Genomic DNA, 25,728 nt, shown 5'->3' with positions numbered 1-25,728 from the left:
CTGGCTGAGGTCACACAGGGAGGGGATGGCGGAGCCAAGGGCATGAGCCATTTTGATATTCATATAGAAGTGGTGGCTTGGGTGGCACTTACTGCACTGGGTCCTGGGCTGAACAAGACGCAATGTGACACCAGGGTCCACCTGGGGGTTTCTGCAGGTGGCTTCCGAGGAGGAAGACCAAACTGAGTCAGTAGCTTCTGCATCAGGCCGTGTTGAGTTGGGGGGATCTGAGGGGCAAGGGGGCAGTCATCATCTTCCGGGATGTTAAGCTCACTTCTAACGAGGGAGCATCTTTGGGGTTTCCGTCTCCTGCGCAACAGTGAGGGGAGCTTTGCTGCTATGACTTGGGTTTAACCTTTTTGGATGCACTGCTCACACATCATTGAAGAATAATGACAGGTTTCTCCTTTACCAAAATGGACTTCATAAAATAAATTGTCCAGTAAATTTTTAACAGAGAACTCACAGAACTCGCAAGATAATTTCATCCTTATTTTTCTTTATCGCGCTTCTCGTTCTCTGAAAACATTTATTTTCTGCTTACTGCCTGTCTCCCCAGGTAGGATGTTCCCTCTAGACATGCAGGAGGGGCTCTGACTGCTTACCATGGATCCCCCCTGTGGGGAACAGTGCCTGGCACTTAGCAGGTGCCCAACAAATATTGGTTCAATGAGGAATCCTGCTGGCACAGGAAACGAAGCTCCTGGAAACTCACAGGTTCCAGGCCCTAAAAATGCCCGCAAATCTCCAATGCCAAGAAGGCAATGCAAATCTTTTCTTGAGTTCTATAATTGCTTTCATTTGGGGACCAAACTGGGAGCTTGGGACATATTTATCTGATCACTACATGAATAATGCACACTATTAGCAAATTAAATTACCACCTACTTTTGCAGAGCACAGGTTATGAGCTGAATTATGATCTCTACAAACTGTGCATGGGGAAGCCCTGACGCAAACCACTTCAGAATGTGACTGTATTTGCAGTTGGGACTTTGAGAGGGGTGATTCTGGTAAAGCGAATCCTTTTGCATTGCCCCAATCCAAGCTGACTGGTGTCCTTATAAGAAGGGTACATTTAGACACACGGGGAGACGAGGAGGGATGCATGCAGACAGGCCATGTGAACACAGGGAGAAGTCGCTGTCTACAAGCCAAGGAGAGATGTCCAAAGAAACCAGACCTACTGACACCTGCCTCTTGGACTTTTAGCCCCCAAAACCATAGGGCGATACGTTTGTGGTTTAAGCCACCCACTTTGTGGTACTTTGTTACAGCAGCCCTAGCAAACTAACACACAGAGGGAGCTCTGATTGGCTATCCCGGAGGTGTCCCAGGGATAGGGGCACATTGGGGGTAGGACAAAGTCTATGCCCATGGGAATTTAAATAGAGGTAGCATTGGCATCTTCCTGTGGGCATAAGCTGGCATTGCTTTTGTAAACAAGGAATAATAAGTACATTTATCTCCCAGGACTATTTCTAAAGTTGTGGTGTGATGCTCCATGTAAAATGCTTAGTACAGTGTCCAACGTAGCATGTGAATAATAAACACTAGCCTACACTTTTAATATAATACTTCAAGAGTGTTGAAGAAGCACGTATCCAAGCTCTAGACGTGCTTATACAAGTGTAGTGTGTGGTACATGCACATATTTGCATGTGCGTGGTGGGCTCTGAGCAGACGCTCACAGGTGCTTGAGTGCTGATACGGGTGCACGTTTGTGGGGATGCATTCATGTCGGTGTGTCACACGAAAAAGTTCCTTAACTTTTTCAGTTGGTTCGTTCATTCATTCATTCATCCAAATTTCTTGCCCACACATATATACACAATGCAGACAGACAAGGAAACCATGATAGAGGTAAAGAGGAGAATTAAGGGCGAATGGAGAAAGAGCATTTATTTCAGTTCGATGTATCAGGGAAAACTTCCTGGAGGAGGTGGCACTTGATTTGACTCAGCCAAGGGAAGACGAGTAAGGCCATTGCCTGGAGTTATGTAGGGGAGAGAAATAGCAGTATGCACTCAAAACTACAAACAGTTTGGGCTGATTCCATTCCTTGGAACCCTTCTACCCGTGCTGGACCCCTCCTTCCCTGTAGAAACCTCCAGAGTCCCATGATCACAGAACAGAGAGGAAACATGGATGTCAAGGAGCCATGGCTTTATTTTGTACAGACCAAGCATGCTGGGATCCCCATGCCTGAGGGATATGCCTCCTGCTGGGCCCCTCTTGCCTCTCAAGCACAGCCATGCTGGCTGGCTCTGGACTGAGGGTCCCTGGGGAGGTCTGGCTGGTCTCTCTCTCTCTCTCTCCCCAGACAGTTATGGAGTCAGGAAGTCTTCAACGGCAGTACATCTCAGGAGGCTGTAAACAAACGCAGGTCAGAGTGGATCAATGGGTTGCAGGAGGTGTGTTTTGGGGGTGGAGGCCCTAGCGTCCCAAATCCCCAGGTGACACTCCTGCAGAGACACCACCCGTTCCCAGAGGAATGAAGGATCGTAGGCAGCAGAAGGGGAACGAGTGGAGACACACGTAGGATACAGCTCCCAAAGGGCCAAATGTCTGAGCTCGGCACAAAATGACACTTCCCCGAGGGTGGGGATGTCTGGCACTCACATCAAACTCACAGTGTTACTTTGGGGGGTGGTATTATTTGCCCTGCCCTTGAGCTGTGGACACAGGTGCTTGGCCAGGTCACATCATTTGCCTAAGATCTCATGGCCAGTTACAAGGAAGACGTGAGCTTTGAGGGAGCTTGCTTGCTTCTGAATCCCCTAATACATTTGCCTTATGGGAGCCGGGGCTGTGTTGTTCAGTTCAAGCCTCCAGCGTGGAGGATTTTTTTGGCAGGTGCTCTGTTATCACGGTGAACACCGCTGGGAGGGAGGACTTGAGTTTAAAAAAAAAAATGGCAGAGACAAGATGTTCTGTGATGACTTCTGCTAAGAACTGTTCTCCTTATGGACGTGTGCCCTTTACTTGGCCTTTGAAACTGCTTTCTGTGTCCCCGAGAGCATAATAATGTAAATGAATATCACATCTCTTCCCGGTAATTGAGAGCAGAGAGAAGGCCATGTTAAGTCAAATTAATTTGCTCTGATACAGTCCAAGCCCATCTTCACAGAAGGGGCAATGGCTTTTTGATGGGCTGAGGGTGGCTCTCGAAGTAGCAGGTCTATGGAAGTGGAGGCCGGGTGGCTCGCTTGGGTCCAGGGGGCCTCTGGAAGGGGGGCTAGGGAGGGAGGCAAGGCCTGGAGCTGCTTCCAGTTCAGTGGCTAAGAGATCTCTGGAGGCCGCATGTTATTACCGGGCAGAGGGTTTGCCTTGTGTCTGGACCAGGAGGGAGGTGCTCACATGTCCTCCGCTGATGCCCAACTTTCCCCTAACTGGCTTTGCCTTTCAGCCTGGAGCTGTGAACTGGAAATGCCCAGGGCCCCAAGGTTTGAAACGTGCTCTGGAAGGACTTGTCAGGGGCCAGCCCTGCGTCAGGGCAAAGAGCACAAAACTGGAGGTCAAGGTGGCTGGGTTGGCAGCAGACTCACTTTGTGGTGGGGAGGGGCCTTGATCTTGAGGTCTCCTTCATTTGTTTTACTGGGGAGGTTGGAGTTGAGGAGTTCCAACATCCCTTTAAGTGTAGATGGTTGTGATGTCGAGGGAGGCAACCTCTTTAAAGATCCAGCTCCGTCACGGAGGCTCTGCATTTACTCCTGTGCATGCTGGGAACATGTATTAGGGTCACCAGTGGGGATTCTGGAGTTTTGAATGCCAGTTCCACCTGGGTAACTTCGTACAAGTGGCTTGACCTCTTTGACTCAGTTTGCCAATGTGTGAAATGGGAATAAATCATACTAACCTCCTTTTGGGGGTGACCGTGGATCTTAACTCACCTGTTTGATATGTACACCCAACAAATGTAAGCCATTATGAGCAATGGATTCCTCTTCCTACCTTCAGTCTGGAGAAGTTCCAGGGTTAGCACTGGGGTAGGAGAGAAGGCAGAGAGCAGCCCTACTTCTCCCAGTGCTGCTCTGGGACCTTTGCTCTCACTCCTTCCCCTTCCGCCAACCCCTACCTGGGGCCTCAGTTTCTCTCTGGATATTTAATGCAAGAGTTGGACTCCACTATTCCCAGAGCCCCTTCTACCCTGGCCTGAGCCTAGCTCACAAGATCTGCCATCATTAATGTGGACAGAGCACCACGGCTCCTCCAGCTCCAGGTGGAATGGAGGCCTGGAGAGACAAGACAAGAGTGGGGAAACTGAAGACCCAGAACCTTCTTTAGCATTGCCCCACAGGACCCTCTGGCTTTCTGATGGGTCTGCATTTTAAAGTACTAAGGAGTCAGTGGCACCTAGTAGAGCACTTTGGATGCAGCAACTCATTATTTCTGCAAAAACCTCTAAAGCCCGTCGTCTCTAGAGAAATCATGCACAGCGTGGAAGGCAGTGGCAGCGACAGGTTTTCTCCAGGCTGGCAGGCCTGGGCGGGCTATTTGGTGTTCACTCCCCCCAGAACGGCCCCCGCCCGTTGCTTTTTACCTGTACTGGCTCCTACTTCTGGAGGTATTTCTTCATTATGCTCTCCACATCCTCGTCTTTTGTCCCCACCCCCGGCTCTCTGTGCTCGGGGGACGTTCGCTCGCCACCATCACCCTCCAGCCGTGGCATCCTTGGTCGGCTCTTGATGCTGTCGGCGCTTTTGAAAGACACGATGGAGCTGGAGGAGGACGACGAGTCAGAGAGGTGAGCAGGGTCCTCCTTGGACTCCGGACTCTTTTTCAAAATGGTCTTGATCCCTGAGAGAACGTTCCGGTCGGCCTCCTCTGTCTCAAAGTGGATGCGTGAACGCCGTGGACTGTCTGGACCCTCTTTGGCTGCTCTGGTCAAGGACACAGGAGTCTCAGGCCTCCGGATGGCCGGGAGGAAGTCATCGAAATCCACTTTGGTCTTGCGTTCGTAGTTGAGGCTTGGGACCTTCCAGGTGAAAGGATCACTGTCCAGGGATTCCCCCATTAGGTGGGCAAACTGGCGGTTCTGGAAGACGAGTGGCTCCTTCCCCAGGTCTGGACAGCCCGCATCTTCGAGTGAGGACTCCAGGCAGCGCCTCCGAGGGCGCAGTGTGGGTGACAAGAGCGTGTCCCTGGCTGTGCTTGGGGAGCTCAGTTTTCTCCCCACGTTCTGCCCTGATTCGAAGAGGGACTCGCAGGAGCTGAACCGGGTCTTCAGCTTCTCAGGCAGCAGGGGGGTGCCCTCCGTGCCCTGGGAAGAGATGCATTTCAGGCTGGTGGACCGCAGGAGCCCGGCCGACGACGTCCCGCAGGCGCCCTGGGGCTCCGGGGCTGCTGCCTTGGCCCCAGGCCTCAGCGAGAGGTCTCCAGCGTCGCTACCCGCCCTGGCCCTCCGCAGCGTGGAGGCCCCGGTGGTCTGGTAAATGGGTAGAGTGGGCCAGTCCTCCAGGCCCAGTGGGGACCCCTGGCCCCTCTGAGCTCTCTTCCTCCGGAGACCCTCCACAAACTCCGACAGGGCTGCCGAGGGGCTGGGCAGCTTTTCCCTGGACGCTGGGGACGCATCTGCGCTCTGAGAAGCCGGGGAAGAAGACCGCGCTCCCAATCTCTCCGTGGACTTTCTCTGCCCACCACGCTCGTCGCCGTCCCCCAGATGGTAGTACTTTTGCCGTCGGAGGCAGAGGGGAGAAACAGACTTGTCCCCCGAGGTCTGGCTCTGCACCGTCCGGGCTCTGCTCAAGGCGGACGCCACCTGGGACCTCTCTGCATCCCCGGCTTCCTCGTTCATCCTGCGCCAGGAAGACACATGCATGCGGTCAGTGGAAACCGTGCAACGCATACAATCTGTGCAACTGGTGTGAGAGCCGCTCAGCATAGGCGCTAATACTATTTTTCTTTGGACACACCACCCCTACCACACTCTCAAATGAACAGAATCATTTAATGCATAAATTCAAGCCATGTAAGTGATTTCTTGTTGCTTTCCGAAATGCAATTTCTGCCTATAATTAAACCCAGCTAAGCACGTGTGAGTGGATTAAAACTGCAGTTAGGACAGGTGACTTGGATTTATGAGCCATCATATCTGACACGATAGGACCTGCCATCCCAGAACCTGCTGCGAAATAAGTGGTTTACTTCTTGAAGACTCTAGGGGGATTCATGGGGGGCTATTTATTTATTTAGGGCCAAGCCCAGAGGAAGGTCCTGCACCAAGCAGGGCTTCTGAGAGTCAGTGACCCAAATATGTCTCAGTGGGGGTGCTCCACAACACCCTTGATTATCTTATGAGGTGGAGGTAAAAACACAGTCCCCCCAAAAGGGAAAGATTTTCATAAAATAGACACGAAACCAAGTCTATACACAAGAGGACAGACGGTTTCTATTCCGGGACTATACCAGGCTTGGCTCTGATGCAGAGGCATTTTGTAGCAGCTGAGCCAAGAACACTCCCCCTCTGAAAAGTAGGAGCCTTGCAGCGAGGTGAAATTATAGACTATAAAATAAAGGGCATCTTTACAGGAGAGAGACCGGAGTCCATCAACCATTCCTTTAATAAATAAAACCCATTTGTCCTCCCCCTAAGAGAAATGACCCCCCTTCTCATCCATGGCAAAGTTTTATAATTTATAAAAAAAAGGGGGGGGGATGAATGTCAGAGCTTTGGCATGGCGGACAAAGTCAGGGGCTGGAGCCTGATTATGGCCAAGGGCCATGTTTAGGCAGGTTTCTCGTCATTATCCTGCTTCTCTACACTGTTGCTCCAACTGTAACAATGGGATTCAGCCCCCTTTACATAAGGGGTGGTTGGGATTCTGGCACAAGACTCTGGGGAGGGCTTCTTGCTCGCTGTGGTATGATATCACCATTTCCACCTCGACCACACGGGACAGTTTAGAAGGAAAAGAGAGGACCACAATGACCCAAAGTGCTTTTTAATCTGTTCAGGGAGCCAAGCCGATGGTCCCTAGAGGAGATACCCAGATTGATAGGAAGGTACAGACAGGGTAAGGGGATCAGGGTCCTTTCTAGGGACATGGGTAGGGACCTGCCTTCCTGAGCTCCCGAAGCCAAAGCTTCAACCTTCCCATATGGCTCTCTCTTCTGGGGTTGGCAGGAGCCTCCCTGGACCTTGGCTTGTGGGAGGTCACCATGGCAATGATGCTCTGTTACAGAGTTCCATGAGCGACAGACACAGGGCTGGCTGTGTTCATCTGCTTCTCCTTCTTCCCTTGGTCAGCTAGGTGGAGGGTCAAAGTCATGGTCATGATGGGGGCGACCACAGGGTCAAGGTGGTGGTCTAGGTGAGCTACCTCTGTCACCCACTCTCTTCCCCATCCTCCAGACTTCTCTGGCAGAGGCATGCTCCCCACTCCTTTCCCAGCCTCCTGTCTTGAACAAGCCCATCCAGCTTCCAGTCTGCAAGAGATGCACGCAGGCATGGTGCTGACATGTGAAGTCACAGGAATGAAAGAAAAGCGCTGGGGCACGATGGCTGGCACCTAGCTCCTCAAAGAATGGGGGCGAGATGAATAATTAAGAACCAATAACTAACAGCTGTGCATCATGGATCACAAACAGCTCATGGTGATCCTTAAGACTCCTAGGAATCTCTGAATCTCGAGCCTAATCACAGCTGGACTCCGTGAAAGCCTCAGTTCAAGCTCCAGGAGGGATGAGCAGAGGAGTGAGTGAGCAGGTGACCTGGCTGCTCATCGTTCCTGAGAAAGCTTGGTCCCCATGTGCTAAGACAGCAGCCACACCATTTGCCAAGAGCATCTGCCTCCTTTCCCGTTTCTTGGCTGTCACCTCCAGCTCTGTCACCACTGGACGTGGGCTGGAGTGCCCCCTTTATGAGGACCCGAAGGTGTATGGTCAATATCATTGCCTTGGAATCCCTCCCCGAGCACATGGCGAGACAGCCTTCTCGCTCTTTGCTTTATCTTTACTTTTTATTTTTATTTATTGATTTTTAAAAATAAACAGCTCGGAGCTGCCAGGGGCAATGGGCTACCACCAGAGCCAACAAAAGTCATTTCTGTCCTGCCTTGGCCCTGAAGGGAGGTGGGCATTGATGAATGTGTCTCAGGTGCTCAGGCCCATTCATCACCTGCCATGTGGGGATGGTGCGATTTAGGCTCCTGTCCCTGAGTCTCCTGGGGTGCTGATACCCCACTCACCCCAGCTCCCACCTTGAGCGCTGGCTGTGGGTGCCAGGACAGGGCATGGGGAGAGGGATGAAAGAGGAGTTAAGAGGAGGAAGGGGGGAGGAGGAGGGAGGGGAAGAGGAGAAGGAGGAAAGGGGAGGAAGGAGGTGGAGAGGAGGAAAGGGGCAGGAGGAAGAAGGGGAGGAGGAGAAAAAGGGGAAGAGGGGAAGATGGGGAGAAGGAGGAGGAAGGGAAGAAGAGAAGAAAGTGGAGGGAGGGGAGTAGGAAGAAGGGGAGGAGGAGGAGGAAGAGGGGGAAAGAAGGAAGAAGGAGGAGGCTTAAGAAGGAGGAGGAGGAAAGAAGGAAGAAGAAGTAGAAAAAAGCAAAAAGAGAGGAGTTGGGGAGCCCCCACCCGCCAGCCATTCTGTCAGGACTGTGCAGGCTCTCCTCCCCGCTCCCCCTGACTTGGCACGGAGCCCACCTCACAGCAGCTGCTCAGTAAATGTTGTTGAACTGAATCAAGTCTACCTTGGAAATAGGTCTACAAGGAAGAGGACCTAGAAGGACAGGAGAAGGGGAGGAAGGGCAGAAGGAAGCGGGAAGCAGGCAAACAGGCAAGTGAGCAGCTGTGGTGAGAAGGGATGGGGGCTGGAGTGCAGGGGGACAAAGGGAAGGAGGAGGGTGTCTGAGGGCAAAGGTGGGGACAAGGGGTTATGGGGAAGAGGTGCAGGCTGCAGGGGAGGATCTGCCCTCCTCGTCTTTGATCCAAGGAGGGATGGGTTGGGGGGCACAGCAGGCCACCAGCAGCCTAGGAGTGGGGGCCTGGAGGACCCAGGCTGGGAGAGCTGGTGTCCAGGACACCTGGCACAGGATCACTAGGACCGACCCATGGGGACGCCCAGATCCCCCAGACCTGACAGACCTGACTGCCTTCCCCAAGACCCGCCAGAAGCAGCACCTTCCTTAAGGGATGCAAGCCGAAGTGTCCCAGCCTGGTGGTCACTGAGCTGCACGGAGGAGCCCAAGGGCCCAGTGTTCTGGGGGTGGGGTGGGCTGGGTCCTGCTTTCCTGGAGTTGTCTGGTGCAGTCAGAGCCTCAGCTGGTGGGTGGAAACAGGACCTCGAGCCAAGCTCGTAGACCCCTGGGGAGCCAGAGGGGAAGGAGGAGGGGATAGAAGGAGAGGGCAGTAGGAGACACAGGGAAGGGGAGGGCAGGGCAGCAGCAGAGAAAGAAAGGAGTGGTGGCTGAGGACTGCCTCCTGGATCTGCCATTCGGAAGTCCACCCACGTCTCTGCGATGCCGGTGTCTATTTCCCGTCTGCATTTCCACTCAAAGTACGGAAGTTCCTTGCATCCACCCCTTTCTGTGTGCACACCGCAGGATTTAATGTGAATGCAGACACCCTCTTGCAGGCTTCAGGGGGAGGGTCCCAGGTCTGCCCTTTGAGGCGGGAAGGTCCTCTCCATTTCTGAGGCGGCTTTTGATATTTCAAACCAGCCTGCTGTTTTCATCCACGGACCTGGGAAGACTCATTTTTCCCCCAGTTGTCCTTACTGGACAGCTTGGTTCAGATAGAACTCTCCTCCATCAGCATCACATGATAGATGGATGACAGATAATCAAGATGTCGCTGTGCCTGCCTCCCAGAACCTTGGCCAGGGCGAGCGATAACGGATAGAAGTTTTTCTGAGTTACTGGGAGACAGGTATGGACAAATGCTAGGCAGGGACATGCTGTTTCTCTAAGAAGAGATTCCAGAAGCATCTTGGGAACTTCTGCTGTCTGGCCTTTAGTCTATCAGAAGAGCAATAGCTCTCTAGAATACTTGCTGAAAGGAGCCAGCAGGCATCCCTGAGAATCTAGCCACAACACCAGGCTGGTCCCCTAATTGAGTGGAGGGGGTAGTCAGTTGTCATTGAAACAGGCACCTCTAGGCTGGGCACCTACTGTGTGCCAGGCACTGTGCTGAGTGCCATGCCTACAAGAGAGACCAATCTGATAGGCCTCCTGCTCTCCCGGAGCTGCCAGCCATGTTCATTTATAATCTTTATAGCAACTCCAGAGATAGGATTTATGACCTTCAAGCACAGCAAGGGGGGTGGTGACCTCCCCAAGCACACATGAGTGGAAATGACAGAGGTGGGGTTCCAATCCCAGGAGAGATGACCCCACGGCCAGTAGCAATGTCCTCTGTAAACTTCCTTTAAGCCCTGCGATGTGATACAGAATTAACAGTTTTTCCTATGTCACCTTGTCCAGATAACATTTGTCACTTGAAGCTTGGTTTGCTTCTGCCACTCACCAATCACATGGCCTTGGGACAGTCACCTATCTCTTAGCCTCAGTGTCTTCAGCTATGAAATGTGGGAAATCAGGTCAATGTTGCAATGTTGTGGAATTAAGGTCTCCAAGGGGCAGGGGTTTTGTCTGTCATATTCACTGCCCCATCCTCCAGTGCCAAGAACAGCATCCTAGCACACTGTAGCTGCTCCACAAACATGTGCTCAATTAATGAATGAAATGCCAGTGCCCTGGCACCTAATAGATACTTAACTACTGTGTGTTGGATGAGTGGGTTAAGCTCTAGTGCCTACCACCTAGTAGGTGCCCAATTGATGTTTATTAAGTGAATTGATGAAGAAACATGAAATGCTGAAAATGCTGTATTAGTGGCTTAACCTTCTGAAGGTTTATTAGGGAGATGAGGATATGAACATCCAGATGTACTGGAATTTGCATTTTCTTACCTCCTAGGCTAGGAAAATGGGCTTCAGAGGCAGACAGGTCCAGATTAAAATCATGGCTCTGTTCTGGCCCAGCCAGGTCTCGTGTAGAGCTGGAACTTGCTCAGCTGGAAGAGTGGGAATGATAATGCCCTATCTCACAGGGATCTGTGAGGCATCAGAGAGGACATATATGATCGGTATAGCCAGTTCCTGTGAGTGTTGTCCGGGTCTACCGCCACTTGCCCCCAGCACTCCATGCAAGGCGAAGAGTGGTGCACTTCAACATGCATGTGTTACTTATTCGGTTCAAAATGCTGCTCTTAGTAAATGTATGTTTACAAATGTTAATGCTTGTTTGATTGTTTTTCTTTAATGGCCCTGCCCATCAGGGCTAGAGAAGGCCCCAGACTGAGGGCAGAGGTTCAAGAACAAGCAGTTGCTATATATGACCCTGATCTGAGCAGCACAGAAGAAGGACAAGCATATCAAAGTGGTCTGTTGGGTGGCAGAATGAGCCAGCTGCCGAGACATGTGTCTCAGCAGGGTCCACACTCCTGTTCCTGCCAGGCTGTCCTGTGAATGAGGCTCCAGCATTTTACCACATGAGTAGACGCTCCATGAATATCAGGTGAAGAATGAAAAAGGACCTCTATATGCATGTGATTTGTATGCACGATCTCATCAGAATCAGAATCCTTGCCCCATCTTTCAGATGAGGAAATTGAGTCTCACTGGTGAGAAGCCATTTACTCAAGGTCACACTTCTAAGTGGCAAAGCCTGGATTTGAACCCTGGTGAGCCAGATCTGAACCTCTTGCCTTTTCCTTCCATGACATCCTACACCCTCCCGGTAGAAAGCTGAGTGGAAACCTCAACTAGTTGAACTCATATCTACATGTTTATATATTTCAATGTCCACTGAGACATAATGAACCAAAAAAGTGAGGTCCAAGTGAAGGAGAGATATGGGATTCACCGGCTTTTGACATCATTACACAGCAAAAATAATTCCCAGGTCTGAGTCTGGGCAGAGCTTGAGCCAACTGTAGCTATAGGAAACTGGATGCAGACTTAATGACGCCATGAATCATCCCCCGAGATGTGCTGTCACCCCCATTCTTCATCCTCACCCTGAAATTCAAGAGGAAATTAAAAATGTATAGATGTTCTAATACTAGCAAGGCCTGGGATGGGAAACCAGATGTGCTTTTACAATGACCTGAAGGTTTTGTGACCAAGGCCAACACAACGGTGGATAATCTGTAATAAACATTGATATGGTGCCGGCAACTATGCAAGATGTGGTAGGAACGTGAGACATTTATTAAATCCCTATAGGGTGCTGCTGAATTCCGCATAATCACTACTGTAGCCTGTGCCTTTAGGCTTTGCAGAAACTCCTTGATTTTACCTTCACAATAGTCTTCTATTATAATCCACTATCGTAATCTTCCCATTTCGCAAATGAGGCTCAGAAGGATATGCAACTTGCCATGTAATACATGGGAGAACATGGATTTAAGCCAAGGAGTCCAATTCCAGGATCCATGTCTCTTGGCTGCTCGCTCTCCTGCCCTTTGCTGGCCTATTTTACAGATGAGGAAACAGAGACTGGGAGAGGCATGTAGGCTTGCTGAGGAAGTAGTAGAGCCAAGGGTCTCCTCTCAGTCTGACTGTATACAATGCTAGGCTGAGCTCACGGCAGCAGAGGACACCTTTCCTTCCTGGAGAACACATGGTAGGAGTGGCAACTAGATAGACCCGCAAAGAAAGGTCAGTAGGACAAAAGTTCTGGGTAAATTGAGCCTCAGGGTAATTGCAGCAGGAGGTTGGCAAGGGAGAGAGGTGCCAGGGCCTGTGTACTTGGCCTTCTGGGGGACATTGGGGTTGAATGAGGCTTTGGAAGGGGGGTAGGGTTTGGGCAGGGATATCAAGGAAGACATGCTAAGCACCAGAAAGGGATCACCATCCCTCCCCCCCAAACCTGCCAAGTTATGAGCTTATTTAATCTGCAAAACCCTTGGCAAGCAAGAGCTGATCATCTAAATCTCACAGACAAGGAAACCAAGGATGAGAAAGGCTATCCAGTTGGAAGACTCAAAACAAGGAGAAAGCCACGGAGTAGGATAACCAAAGAAGCATGCTCAACTGCAATGAGCCTGGTTACTCCTGGAAGAAAGGTACAAAGACTTGAGACAGGAAACAGACTCTAAATATCCTACATTCTTGATATCTTGATCCTATATCCTATATTCTTCATGATGGTTTCTATGAGACAAGATAACTCCCAAGTCTTCCTTGCTGTTGACTCTGATCTTAAGTGGCTGCTGAGTCCTTGACACTGGGGCAAAAGCAATCCAGTGACCCGCCCTCAGTAGATGGCTGTCTACCTACCTCCTGTGCACCAGGAGACTTTGCTTTGGCCTCACCCCTACATTCTACTTGGTCCCAGGTACTAGGACCAGCTATTTTTGAATGCAGTTGCCCATCAGAACCATCCCTGATACTCTATTAAAACACACCCATGCACGCATGCATGCACACACACACACACACCCACTTCAGTGTGATGAAGAGGAGATGAAGGGCTATTCTAGTTTCAAGAGAATAAAGGCTAACCAAAGATGGGAATAAAAGAGGGAAAACTGTGTGTGGGAAGAGAGGGGGTATATGGGTACCCCTTAATTTTTCTGTAATCCTTCTTAAAACTTCCCCCCCCCAAAGAAACTCTAATAATTTTTTTTAAGAAGAGAGATTAAAGAAACAACAACCAAATGCAATGAATATCTTTGATAGGGTACAGTGATATAGACAGTTTTAGGATATTGGGGGTAATATAGATATTGGGATCTTGGATGATCTTATTGGTTTGTTTCATTTTCTTAGATGGGAGAGTGTTGTAGTAGTTAGGAAATGTCCTTCTCAGGAGAAAGTTGGGAAAGTATTTGAAGGAGAACCGCCATGATGTTTTCAACTTACTTTCACATTGTTTAGCATTTAAAAAATGTGTTTAGATATGGATAGAAGTATAAAAGGAACTAAATGAAATGAAGAAATGAAGTGTATACACAAAACATTGGTCATTGTCAAATTAAGGTGGAGGCTAATAGAATGGATGGTGCCCAGATATTTCTGGAGTAGGAATATATAAGAAGAAAGAAGGTAGGAAGGACACAAAGAGAGGGTGAGTGATACTTACAGGTGATTTGGAAGAACCACTATTCCATGTTACAATGAAACCCACACACACAAAAAAAGCAAAACAAACATCTTTCCTCATCCTTCAATGTTCAGACCAACTGTAGCCTTCTCCAGAAAGCCTTCCCTCATCTCCCAGGCTGGGTGAGGTGTCTCCTTTGGCTTCCACAGCCCCTGTGCTTCCCCATCGCTGGGGATCGCAATTGCTTGTTGACTTATTTATAACCCCTAACAAGATTATTATGAACTAGAATGGATTATTCTTCTACAAATCCCTGGTATCTGGAAAAGCATCTCAAGGAAAGTTCACTGATGGGAAAGAATGAAGGAATGGAGGTGTAGAGGGAAGGGAAGCATGTGGAAATGTAGAAAGAATGAACAAAAGGGCTCCATCTGACTCCTCTAGCTGGTTAATTCAGACTCCAGCAGCCCTACTTCTCAGCCAGCCAATCCCACTTCTCTGAGTTTAAAAACAATAGATTCTAAGCCAACTTCCGGCACACAATCTGGAGTGAATGCTTCATGTCTAAGCCCAAGCCAAAAGCTTTGTTTCATTGCTATAGAATTTCATCAACTTCTAGAATATCAGAATGGAAAGGGAGCTGAAACCCCAGCTAGCTTGAACTCCTCATTCTTTTTTCTCTTAAATATTTTATTTATTTATTCATGAGAGAGAGAGAGAGAGAGAGAGAGAGAGAGAGAGAGAGAGGCAGAGACACAGGCAGAGGGAGAAGCAGGCTCCATGCAGGGAGCCTGACGTGGGACTCGATCCTGGGTCTCCAGGATCAGGCCCTGGGCTGAAGGCAGTGCTAAACTGCTGAGCCACCTGGGCTTCTCCGAACTCATTCTATACCTGGAAGGGAAGAGAATATCTCAGTTCATACTCTGATGACACAGTGAAAGTATTGGTTCTATTCCTCCTCCTCCTCCTCTTTTTCTTCTTCTTCTTCTTCTTCTTCTTCTTCTTCTTCTTCTTCTTCTTCTTCTTCTTCTTCAGAGAGGGAAGGGGGAGGGGCAGAGGGAGAGAGAGAGAATCCCAAGGAGACTCCCCACTGAGCACAGAGCCTGATGTGGGGCTCAATCTCACAGCCCTGAGATCACAACCTGAGTCGAAATCAAGAGTCAGATTCTTAACTGACTGAACCACCCAGGCACTCCTATACTTCTTTACCTTCTGATACAATTTCCACAATGTTTTGAAATAACAAACTGGATATGTCAACGGATTAAAATCTCTAGCTGGATTGGAGATTCAACTTGGGTTCAACATATTTAACAAATTTTCAATGCATTCCTTCACTTTTCACTGACATTGCCTCAGTGGAATGTGGTGCAATGGAAATAGTCATTAAAAAAAACCCAGACTTAATCAAAAAAGGACCCAGTTCCTCATGAAAATATAGTTTTAAGTGGATGGAAATTATCCAGCCATCCAGCCAGCCACCCCTCCTTACATCCATCCAGAGTCGTTTACTGAATCCATGACCCCAGATGCCATCAATACGAAGATCAATAGCCCTAGCAGTACAGAAGATTACAGTCTAACAGGGAAAGTAGATTCACCAAGTTTATGACTGGAAGGAAATTTGAATGAAATCTTCATATCCTCTTAGGCATGGAAATCAAAGAAGAAATGTTTACTTAGCAAAGAGAGTAAAAAGTCTAGCTCAGCATTCAGTTTCTGGGTGTGATAGATGAGCTTTTCTGGATATGATAAAACTAGATTTTCCAGAGGGAATCTCCACTTAGAAAAACTAGAAAAGCTAAGTTTAAATTTACAGGCATTGGAGAGCACCAAAGCAGCCAGGACTTGAAGGGTCAAATTTTGAAAGAGAGAAGTATGTTGAAGTGACCCCAGCACTATGGCATTTTACCTCTGGAGTTCTGTTTCTTTCTTTCGTCTTTCTTCTTTCTCTCTTATGAGAGACACAGAGAGAGGCAGAGACATAAGCAGAGGGAGAAGCAGGCTCAGGAGCCTAATGCAGGACTCGATCCCAGGACCCCGGGATCATGACCTGAGCAGATGCTCAACCGCTGAGCCACCCAGGTGTCCCTGGAGTAATTTTCTGATGTTGAGGAACAACTAATCCAAGTTTATGACTGGAAGGAAATTTGAATGAAATCTTCATATCCTCTCAGGCATGGAAAGCAAAGAAGAAATGTTTACTTAGCAAAGGGAGTAAAAAGTCTGCACATGCAGATATCAAGACTTACATATAAAGCTACATTAGCTAAGGCAATGGCAAATCAGCTCAAAGATGGACAAGTAGAAAAATGGAATAGAACAGGGTCTAAAATATATATATAAATCACTTGATTTAATAGAAGATGATATGGTTGTAAAATGTGAAAAATATGATTCCTTTTAAAATACACAACAGGGCTAGTTGGATATTCATATGGCAATGAATCTCAACCTCTACCTCATACCATAAATATTAATTCCTGATGAATTGTATATCCAGATATAAAAGTTAAATCAATACAGTATTTGTAAGAAAACATAGGGGGACATGTTCATAATTTGGAAGTAGGCAAATAAATTTTCAATGGGATAGGAAAAGAACCAACCATAAAAGAAAATATTCTATGCTTAGTTACATTAAAATTAAGAACTTTTTTTGTCAAAACAAATCAGAAGATGGTGAAAAAGGCATTGCATCAAATGAAGAGGATCCACATACTCAAGAAAGGACTTATATCTAGAATATATTAAGGACTCCTACAAATTAATAAAAAAGAGACAGCCCAAAAGAAAAAAACATCATGGGCAAAAGTCTTGATCAGACATTTCACCAAACAGGGTATTCCAATAAGCATATAAACATATGAAAAGGTTTCTTTACAAGGAATATGCAAGTTAAAACCAAAAAGGTGGCTCTATCAATATCTACCAGAATAGCTAACTTTAAAGAAAAATGACAAAATCAAGTGTTAGCAAAAAATGCAGAGTGACTGGAACCCCTATCCACAGCTGGTCAGAATATAAATTGGTACCACTGTCTTGACAATATTTACTAAAGTTGAAAATATACCTATGGCCCAGCAATTTTACTCCTGGGCATAAACCCAACAGAAATCTAAATACATGCAAGAAAAGATGTGCACAAGATGGCCCATAGTAGTGCCATCCATAATAGTGTTAAACTAGAAACAACTGAGGGGCACCTAAGTTAAGAGTCCAACTTATTTTTTGACTTAGGTCATGATCTCATGGGTCGTGATATGGAGCCCTGTGTTAGGCTTTGCATTCACTGAGCAAGTCCACTTGGAGATTCTCTCCCTCTGCCCCTGCCCCCACTTCCTTGCTCTCTCTCTCTTTCTCTCTCTGTCTCTCAAATAAATAAATAAATTTTTTTAAAAAACTGCTAGCAACAATCTAACTGCCTATTACTAACTGAATGAGTCATTATTATATATTCCTAAAAAGGAGCATTATAGACCAGGTTTTCTCAATGGCAGCATAATTGACATCTTGGACCAGATAATTCTTTGCAGCCAGTCCTATGCATTGCAGGATGTTTAGCAGCATCCTGGTCTTCTACAGTAGAATCTGTCTCTGTTATGATTACCAAAGATATCTCCAGACATTATCAGCTATCTGCTGGCAGAGAGGGGGCATGCAAAATTGTCCTCATTTGAGAACCACAGTAATAGACTATAGAGCAAAGAAGTCAAGGGAATTAGCCCTACATGTAACAATGTGAGTTACTCATAATATTAAAAAGGGAGCCTGGGTGATGCAGTCGGTTAACATCTGATTCTTGTTTAGCTCAGGTCATGATCTCAGCCCTGTGTCCAGCTCTAATTTCAGCTTGGAGTCTGCTTGAGAATCTCTCTCTCTCCCTCTGCCCCTCCTACTCGTGTTCTCTTTCTAAAATAAAATATATATATATATATTTTTTTTTTAAAAACCACCTAACATTAAAAGAAAGAAGCCAGATGCCAAAGAGTACTACCAGATACTTCCTCTTACACAGAATTTTTAAAAATCAGTCATATCTAATTCATAGTGTTAGAAGTCAGGATGGTGGTTACCTTTGAGGGAGGATGAGGTCATGAATTGAACAGGTGTAAGAAGGTTTTAGGGGCACCTGCAATGATCTGGTTTTGATTTGGGTAGTAATTACATAGGTAGGACCCATTTTTTAAAATTTCATAAAGATGTACTTTCCAGAATGTGTATTACTTTTTTTAAAAAAGATTTTATTTATTTATTTATTTATTTATTTATTTATTTATTTATTTATTTATGAGAGACACAGAGAGAGAGGCAGAGACATGGGCAGAGGGAGAAGCAGGCTCCCTGCAGAGAGCCTGATGAGAGACTCGATTCCAGGACCCTGGAATCACAACCTGAGCCAAAGGCAGATGCTCAACCACTGAGCCACCCAGGTGCCCCCAGGATGTATATTTCAATAATAGTTCTACTTCACAAAAATAGAGCTCAGTCAGAGAACCACAAGTTCTAAAAAATGTTCTGGACCATCAACGTTTAATCCAAATGGTTTTTACATAAACTTGCAGCTAAATTAGATGAGCCTCAAAATTCCTGAGACAACCACAGATCTACCATCCAATACCTGGAGTTTTAGATAGAAAACAGCCCTCCTTCCCATGGGAACCCATCCAAGAGTCATGTTGGCTTCAGAGATGAATCCTGGACAGAGCCAGATTTCTGTTTCCATTTGCTCAGGCTATGGGTCCACTGGTAAATGTATCTGCACTGATACTTCAATGCTTTCATTTTCCACTCATCTCCCTAACACTGATAAAAGTGAATAGAACCCTTTTGTCCCAGGAAGACATAAAACCATATTGATGAGAGGTCTGTTCATTAAATATCTTCAGGATGGATTAAAATGATCATGAGCTCTGGTTCTAAGAATGCAGAGACCAGTAAATAAATGTACTATTGAAAGGAGATTAGCGGTGAATGCTTAACCTACTTTGAGAACAACTTGTTTTTAACACTAAGTACCATCCATTCACATTTACATAATTAATGAACTAATTACAAACGCATCTTATCTAATCATTTAAGTGGGCCTTATGTGACCCATCCTTGCCTTCACTTCTAATTGCACTTCCTTCAAAGGAATACAACTTTACTTTCAAAACAATACCCTGTAATTTAGACCTTTTTATTAATTCAAGCCAGCCTCCTCCCACATAAAAATCAACCGGGGGTGAAAGGAAGTTGGTGTCTAAATGTTGTTCTTTTTTAAACTAAGAACTGCAAGCCAAAAGTATGGGGCTGCAAATGTTTACAGAAAGCAAATTTTCCCCAGAAAAAGGAAAAGTTGTAATGCCATCGTTTAGCCAGACGAACAGCGGTTGTGTTAAATCGGCACCAAAGCAAATGATACATACAACAGTAATTAGCGAAGATTACACAGTAATTAAAATCACGATGATTATGTGAGTGAGAATAATTTATACAATAATCTCCACGCTCACATTGCAATATGGTACAAGTCCAATAGCAACAGTGGAGAGCCATGTTTGGTAATAAATTCAAATCACAGCGTCACTAATTATGTGGTGATAGATTGGTCACTGAAGTTTAGGGATAAATTAAGTCTCTGACCAGGATACACACAATTTTATTTGGGCTTCCCAAGGCTACCAGTGGGGACCTCAAACACTTGAATGATTTTTCTCTATACTTACAGTCCTCTCTTTTTCCTTCTCATCCCTCCTCTAACCCCATCCCTCAACTCTGTCAGCATAATTTTGTCCACTCCCATAATTCAATCTTCCACTTGGTGGAAAACATTTGCTTTGCTTATTTGTTTTTTATCTACTCACTGTTATTCTGCTTCAGGTAAGGGACCCAGTTATTCTTTTGGGAAACTTTTCCTCCCCCAGTGTTCCTGTGGTTTGGGTGGGAATAACCGCATCTCCCAGAACCAGGTGAGAACACCAACTTGAGCCTAGGATAAGAGACTCCTTCATTCCCTTTATCCATTCTGACTGGTTCAGAATAGCCATGTGACTCCCTTTGGGCCAATGAAAGTCAAGCTCAGGATTTTTGTGGAACTGTTTAGAAAAGAGAAGCCCTCTTTACTTTTGGACTCTGGGTGGTGCAGACATGAGCTGGAAGGTCTTGGCCACCATCTTGCTACCTCAGAAAAAAGCCAATGTAGAGAAGAGTAGAGCAGAGAGGTTGCTGAGGGATCAAATACCCAAGATCATTTTTTGAATCCCTGGATCCAATAATGCCTGAAGCTAGATCTACCTTTGTTTCCAAGCTGCATGAGATAATGCTAGTTTTCATTTTGCACAAGCCAGGTTGAGTTGGGTTTCATGTCATTGATACCCTCCACCAATCCTAGTAATTATATTATGCAGAGAAGTTCTGGCATCTCCATGGATCCAGACCAGAGTTCAAAACTTCTGGATGGTTCCACTTGCATGTCCTTAAACGCATCAAGTTCAACATGTTTAAAACCATTTACTGAACCTCCACTGTCATTGGCAAGGGATTCTCTGTCATGCTCATGGTTTTCTGCTGCAAGTCTGGTCCACTTCCACAATCTCTGGCATGTGAGATTATTATAACCCAGTCATAGGGTTCCCTAGTCCTGCCTGTCACCATCCCTGACTTCAAGAGCAGCACTGCCCAGGCCAGCCAGGATGAAGGAAGGAGAGTGGAAGGGAACTCTTGCTTAGTAAACACCAACTTGGTGCCAGGGCTTCCACCAGTCACTATATAACTATTAACTCTTTAATCTTGCAAAGGGGATATAATCATGGAGGAGAGGCTGTAACGTGCTCATGACCAGGTGGCTAATAAGTTTGGATTAGAAACCAGGTCTACCACACCGCACAGTCTATTGTTCTCCTCTTACCTCTTTTGAAATAGGTCTTCAAGATCTCTGCCAGAGCTGGTTTAACACTGTGTCCACCACTCACCTCCGTCCTTGATCTGCACTCTGGGGGAGCTGAAGCCCAGACCTTGAGTATTCCTCGCTATATTCCATCAACACTGGAGACAGTTGAGCAGTCTGACAAATTTACCCTTAGTGTTGACAGCAGAAGCATCCTTCAAATCACCCTGGTGAGGGGTCATCTAACTTCTATCCACTGTCAGTCATTTGCTCCATGCATATTTATTATCTGCTATGTGTCAGGCACTGTGCTAGGTGCTGACGTACAAGAAGAAAAAGACAAGGTTTGGTTTTTTTGTTTTTTTTTTCTTAAAAGGCTGCTAAGATGCTTGAATTCCATCCTGTTCTATCCTGGAAGGCAGAGATCACCAAAGTTTTTCTGTAAAGGGCAGATGGCAATTATTTTTGGCCTGGAGGCCATCTGGTTTCTGTTGCAACTACTCAGTTCTGCCGTCATGGTGCAGAGAGAGTCACCAACAATATGTAAACTCAAAAATGAAAATGTGGGCATGGCTGGGTTCCAATAAAACTTTATTTACAAAAACAAATCGAGCGCCAGATCTGGCCTGTAGGCAAGAGTTTGCTGACTTTTGAGGTAGGAGATGGGAAGCCACTGCAGCCAGACTTTCACTTTAAAGGGATCATACTGGCTGAGGTGTGGGGGATGGACCAAGGGAAGATGGTTTTGGAAGTTTTTTGTCAGCATCTAGGACAGAAATGATGGCAGCCTGACTTACAGGGGTTGGCAGTGAGGATGGAGAGAAGCAGAGAGAGCCAAGAGTGTTGGAAGGGGACAGGATAAACAAGATTTGGGGATCCGTTGAATATGAGGATGAAAGAGAGGGGATGATAATCTGAGACTATCCAGCTTGGGAGACTTTATGAATGGATAGAACCACCAAATGATACTGATTACACACAGTGGGCAGGGAGGCAGGAGTTCCTCCTGGATATGCAGGGAGACATGTGGTTGGCAGATCTCAGTGTAGACAATTAAATACGATGTCTACGTTTAAAACCTAGGAGAACAGGGGATCCCTGGGTGGCGCAGCGGTTTGGCGCCTGCCTTTGGCCCAGGGCACGATCCCGGAGACCCGGGATCGAGTTCCGCGTTGGGCTCCCTGCATGGAGCCTGCTTCTCCCTCTGCCTGTGTCTCTGCCTCTCTTTCTCTCTGTGACTATCATGAATAAATAAATAAAATCTTAAAAAAAAAACCTAGGAGAACATAAGAGCTGGATGTCTAGATTTGGGGGTTGCCTATTTACAGTAGAGGAGTTAAAATCACAAAAAGGTTATCTGGGATCAGGTAGGGAGCAAAACAGTCAAGTGAGGGCAGAGTACCCCCACAGCCCCCCAGATTTGGGGATTGAGGGTGGGAAGGAAAAGACCAGAAAAGAGAGGTTTGAGGAACTCCAAGGAGCAGAAACGTCTACAAGGCTGAGTGAATAGAGAAGTGTTTGACAGTTTGCCAATGCTGGGGAGAAGTCCAGAAAAAGATCAAGACTGGAGACTACTTCATGTATTATTTTTTAAAAATATTTTATTTATTTGAGACTGAGAGAGAGAGAGAGAGAGAGAGAAAGCATGAGTGTCAGGGTAGGGGGGAGCAGAGGGAGAGGGAGAAGCAGGCTCCCTACTGAGCAAGGAGCCTAATGCAGGGCTCGATCCCAGGACCCCAAGATCATGACCTGAGCCTAAGGCAGACGCCTAACCAACTGAGCCATCCAGGCAACCCCAAAGATGAATTTATAGACAACACAGAGGTGGAGGCAGTTATTATTATTTTTTTTTTTTACTGGGAATGAACCAAGAATTTAGGGTTTAGGGTCTCTCTTTAGAGTGAAGGACAAAGGTAGAAAGAAAGTTGGGATGGTTTGGAATAATGACCAATGGTTTGAAATGACTGGTCCATGACCAGACATCAGCATTCTGTTCCACTGGGTCAATTCAGACTTGTCAGCACATGGATCCTGCACAATGGGGTGAGAGACCTGGGTTGGAGGTCAGTTGGGTTTGGGGAAGAAGGAAAAGCCTGATATACTGTGAAGACAAGAAGGAAGTGGGGGGAGGTCCTCCAGCTTTATCACTCTTCCAGTGAGGGCTGAGGCAGGAGAGGCCAGGCACACGGAGTGCGGTCGAGGTGTGAGGTGAGTGCGCCGGTCCTAGGAAGGCCCTGGCACCACCTGCAGCCAGATGTTAAGAGAGATTCCTAAGCCAAGTATGACTGCCACCACCAAGCCTATAAACTTCCTCTCTGGGGGCCATGGAGGTAATTTAGTGTCTCCATCTCCAGAAGCTTTTGCATTTATCAGTGCAGCTGCATGGTTCCTGGACTATAAATCATAAGGCTTTAGGTGTATTTCTCTGGGGTTGACGTCCCCTTATAAATAATGCAGGGAATGCTTTTATTTTTTGGCAGAAGACCACTTTCTCTCTCTCTCTTCTGTTTTTAAAGTGACCTTCCTTCTCAGTCAAACTCAAAATGTCCAAGAGACCCATTTATTGAGCCCAGCAATGGGTCAGGTAGTGTGGGGCTGGGGATACAGGTGTGTCATCCTCTCCTACCGCACAGTCTCCTAGCAGAAAGGACACTGGGACAATCCGGTAGTATCCAGTCACATTTAACATACAAATGCCCTTGGACTCACAGAATCATTTGCCCCTGTGGATAAGAATGTGTGTGTGTCTGTTGGTGAGAATGTGAAATGGTGCAGCCACTCTGGAAAACTGTGTGGAGGTTCCTCAAAGAGTTAAAAATAGACCTGCCCTACGACCCAGCAATTGCACTGTTGGGGATTTACCCCAAAGATACAGATGCAATGAAACTCTGGGACACCTGCACCCCGATGTTTATAGCAGCAATGTCCATAATAGCCAAACTGTGGAAGGAGCCTCGATGTCCATCAAAAGATGAACGGATAAAGAAGATGTGGTTTATTTATACAATGGAATATTACTCAGCCATTAGAAATGACAAATACCCACCATTTGCTTCAACGTGGATGGAACTAGAGGGTATTATGCTGAGTGAAATAAGTCAATCGGAGAAGGACAAACATTATATGTTCTCATTCATTTGGGGAATATAAATAATAGTGAAAGGGAATAGAAGGGAAGGGAGAAGAAATGGGTAGGAAATATCAGAAAGGGAGACAGAACATAAAGACTCCTAACTCTGGGAAACAAACTAGGGGTGGTGGAAGGGGAGAAGGGTGGGGGGTGGGGTGAATGGGTGATGGGCACTGAGGGGGTCACTTGACGGGATGAGCACTGGGTGTTATTCTGTATGTTGGCAAATTGAACACCAATAAAAAATAAATTTATTATTAAATAAATAAATAAATAAAGCTACAGGGGGAATAAAAAGCAATTGTCAAATAAAAAAAATAAAAATAAATAAAAAAATGTGTGTGTGTGTGTGTATGTATGTGTGTGTTTTAAAGGCTTATAGGCTCAGAGAAAATGTCCTGAAAACCTCTGAAAGCAAAAAAGACAACTTTAATTAAATAAACCGTGGCATGACTTGAAGATCTTTTGCAGGACTTGAAAAAACTGAGACCTGCCTGGGTGTACTGATAAGGAAAGGTCACCAAAATATATTGTCGAGGGAAAGGAGCACATTGTAAGAATTTATGCAGAGCATAAGGTACATAATAGGGCATAACATCATTTATGTCTTTTAAAAGCCCACAAATGTGTGATATATTTGGTACAGGTACATATATGTATAAACATCCAGAGAGAAAGGTGTCAAAGGGGGCACACCGAACGGAAGGTGGTGGATACCTCTGGGAAGGGAGCTGAGATTGGGGTTGTGGTTAAGAGGACTTTAGCTTTTGGGGTGCCTGGGCAGCTCAGTCGGTTAAATGTCTGACTCTTGATTTCAGCTCAGGTCATGATCTCAGGGTTGTGAGATTGAGCCCCATGTCAGGCTCTGCTCTGGGGGTGCAGCCTGACTAAGACTATCTCCCTTTCTCTCTGCTCCATATCCATTCTCCTGCTTGAGGGCATATGCGCGCTTTCTCTCTCTCTCTCTCTCTCTCTCTCTCAAGAGGATTTTAGCTCTTTCTATAATATTTTAAGTTGTTGAAGAGAGCAAGTATTCATAGATTACTTGCACAGTTAGAAGGCACTGGAAGGCACCTGAGCTCTAAGGCCGGACCTCACTATAAATTTGGATAAGATACTTCCTTCCACAGACCTCTGTGTTCCCCATCTGCATAATGAGCAAATTAGATCAGATAATCCCGGTGGTTCCTTCCAATTCAGAAGTTCGAGAATCTTTAAATTGTAAACGTATTCCAAGGGCGGTGCTCAAAAGTTTCAGGGCTTACTGCCATAGGATCTGGCACTCAGTAGGCATCTTTTGGAATGATGCTGAATGTTGAATAATAATCCTTATGCAGTTTTAATATTAAGAATAGATGTTCGCCAGTAAATTTTGCAGGTGAGTGATCTGCACCCCGCCTCCACCCACTCTGGATAAATATCAGAGAGCCATGGCAGTGCAACAAATACAAATATAGGCTTTGGATGGATTTCAACCTGGGTTCAAAGATTGGCTCTTCTGGGATGCCTGGGTGGCTCAGTGGTTGAGCATCTGCTTTGGGCTCAGGTTGTGATCCCAGGGTTGTGGGATTAAGCCCCGCATTGGGCTCCCCGGAGGGAGCCTGTTTCTCCCTCTGCCTATGTCTCCGCCTCTCTCTCTGTGTCTCTCATGAATAAATAAAATCTTAAAAAAAAAACAACTTAAG

The 25,728-nt window shown here is 46.6% G+C and overlaps 1 protein-coding gene across 3 annotated transcripts in view; it reads right to left on the bottom strand.

The window, feature by feature from the left end:
- Positions 1-2,151: 2,151 nt before the first annotated feature.
- MYO18B (myosin XVIIIB) overlaps positions 2,152-25,728 on the bottom strand; it is a 255,491-nt gene continuing 231,914 nt past the window's right edge. For all 3 annotated transcript variants that reach the window (XM_077876109.1, XM_077876111.1, XM_077876110.1), the window contains 2 exons: positions 4,544-5,798; positions 2,152-2,370 (listed from right to left, as the gene is read on the bottom strand). In XM_077876109.1, coding sequence (XP_077732235.1) covers positions 4,556-5,798 — 1,243 coding nt within the window. In that variant the 3' untranslated portion in view covers positions 2,152-2,370; positions 4,544-4,555. The remainder of the gene's footprint in view (positions 2,371-4,543; positions 5,799-25,728) is intronic.

The sequence above is a fragment of the Canis aureus genome, chromosome 27 (assembly GCF_053574225.1).
Source record: "Canis aureus isolate CA01 chromosome 27, VMU_Caureus_v.1.0, whole genome shotgun sequence".
Lineage (NCBI taxonomy): Eukaryota > Metazoa > Chordata > Mammalia > Carnivora > Canidae > Canis > Canis aureus.
Note: the sequence above shows the minus strand (reverse complement) of the source record. Positions and strands in the feature narration are given on the sequence as shown.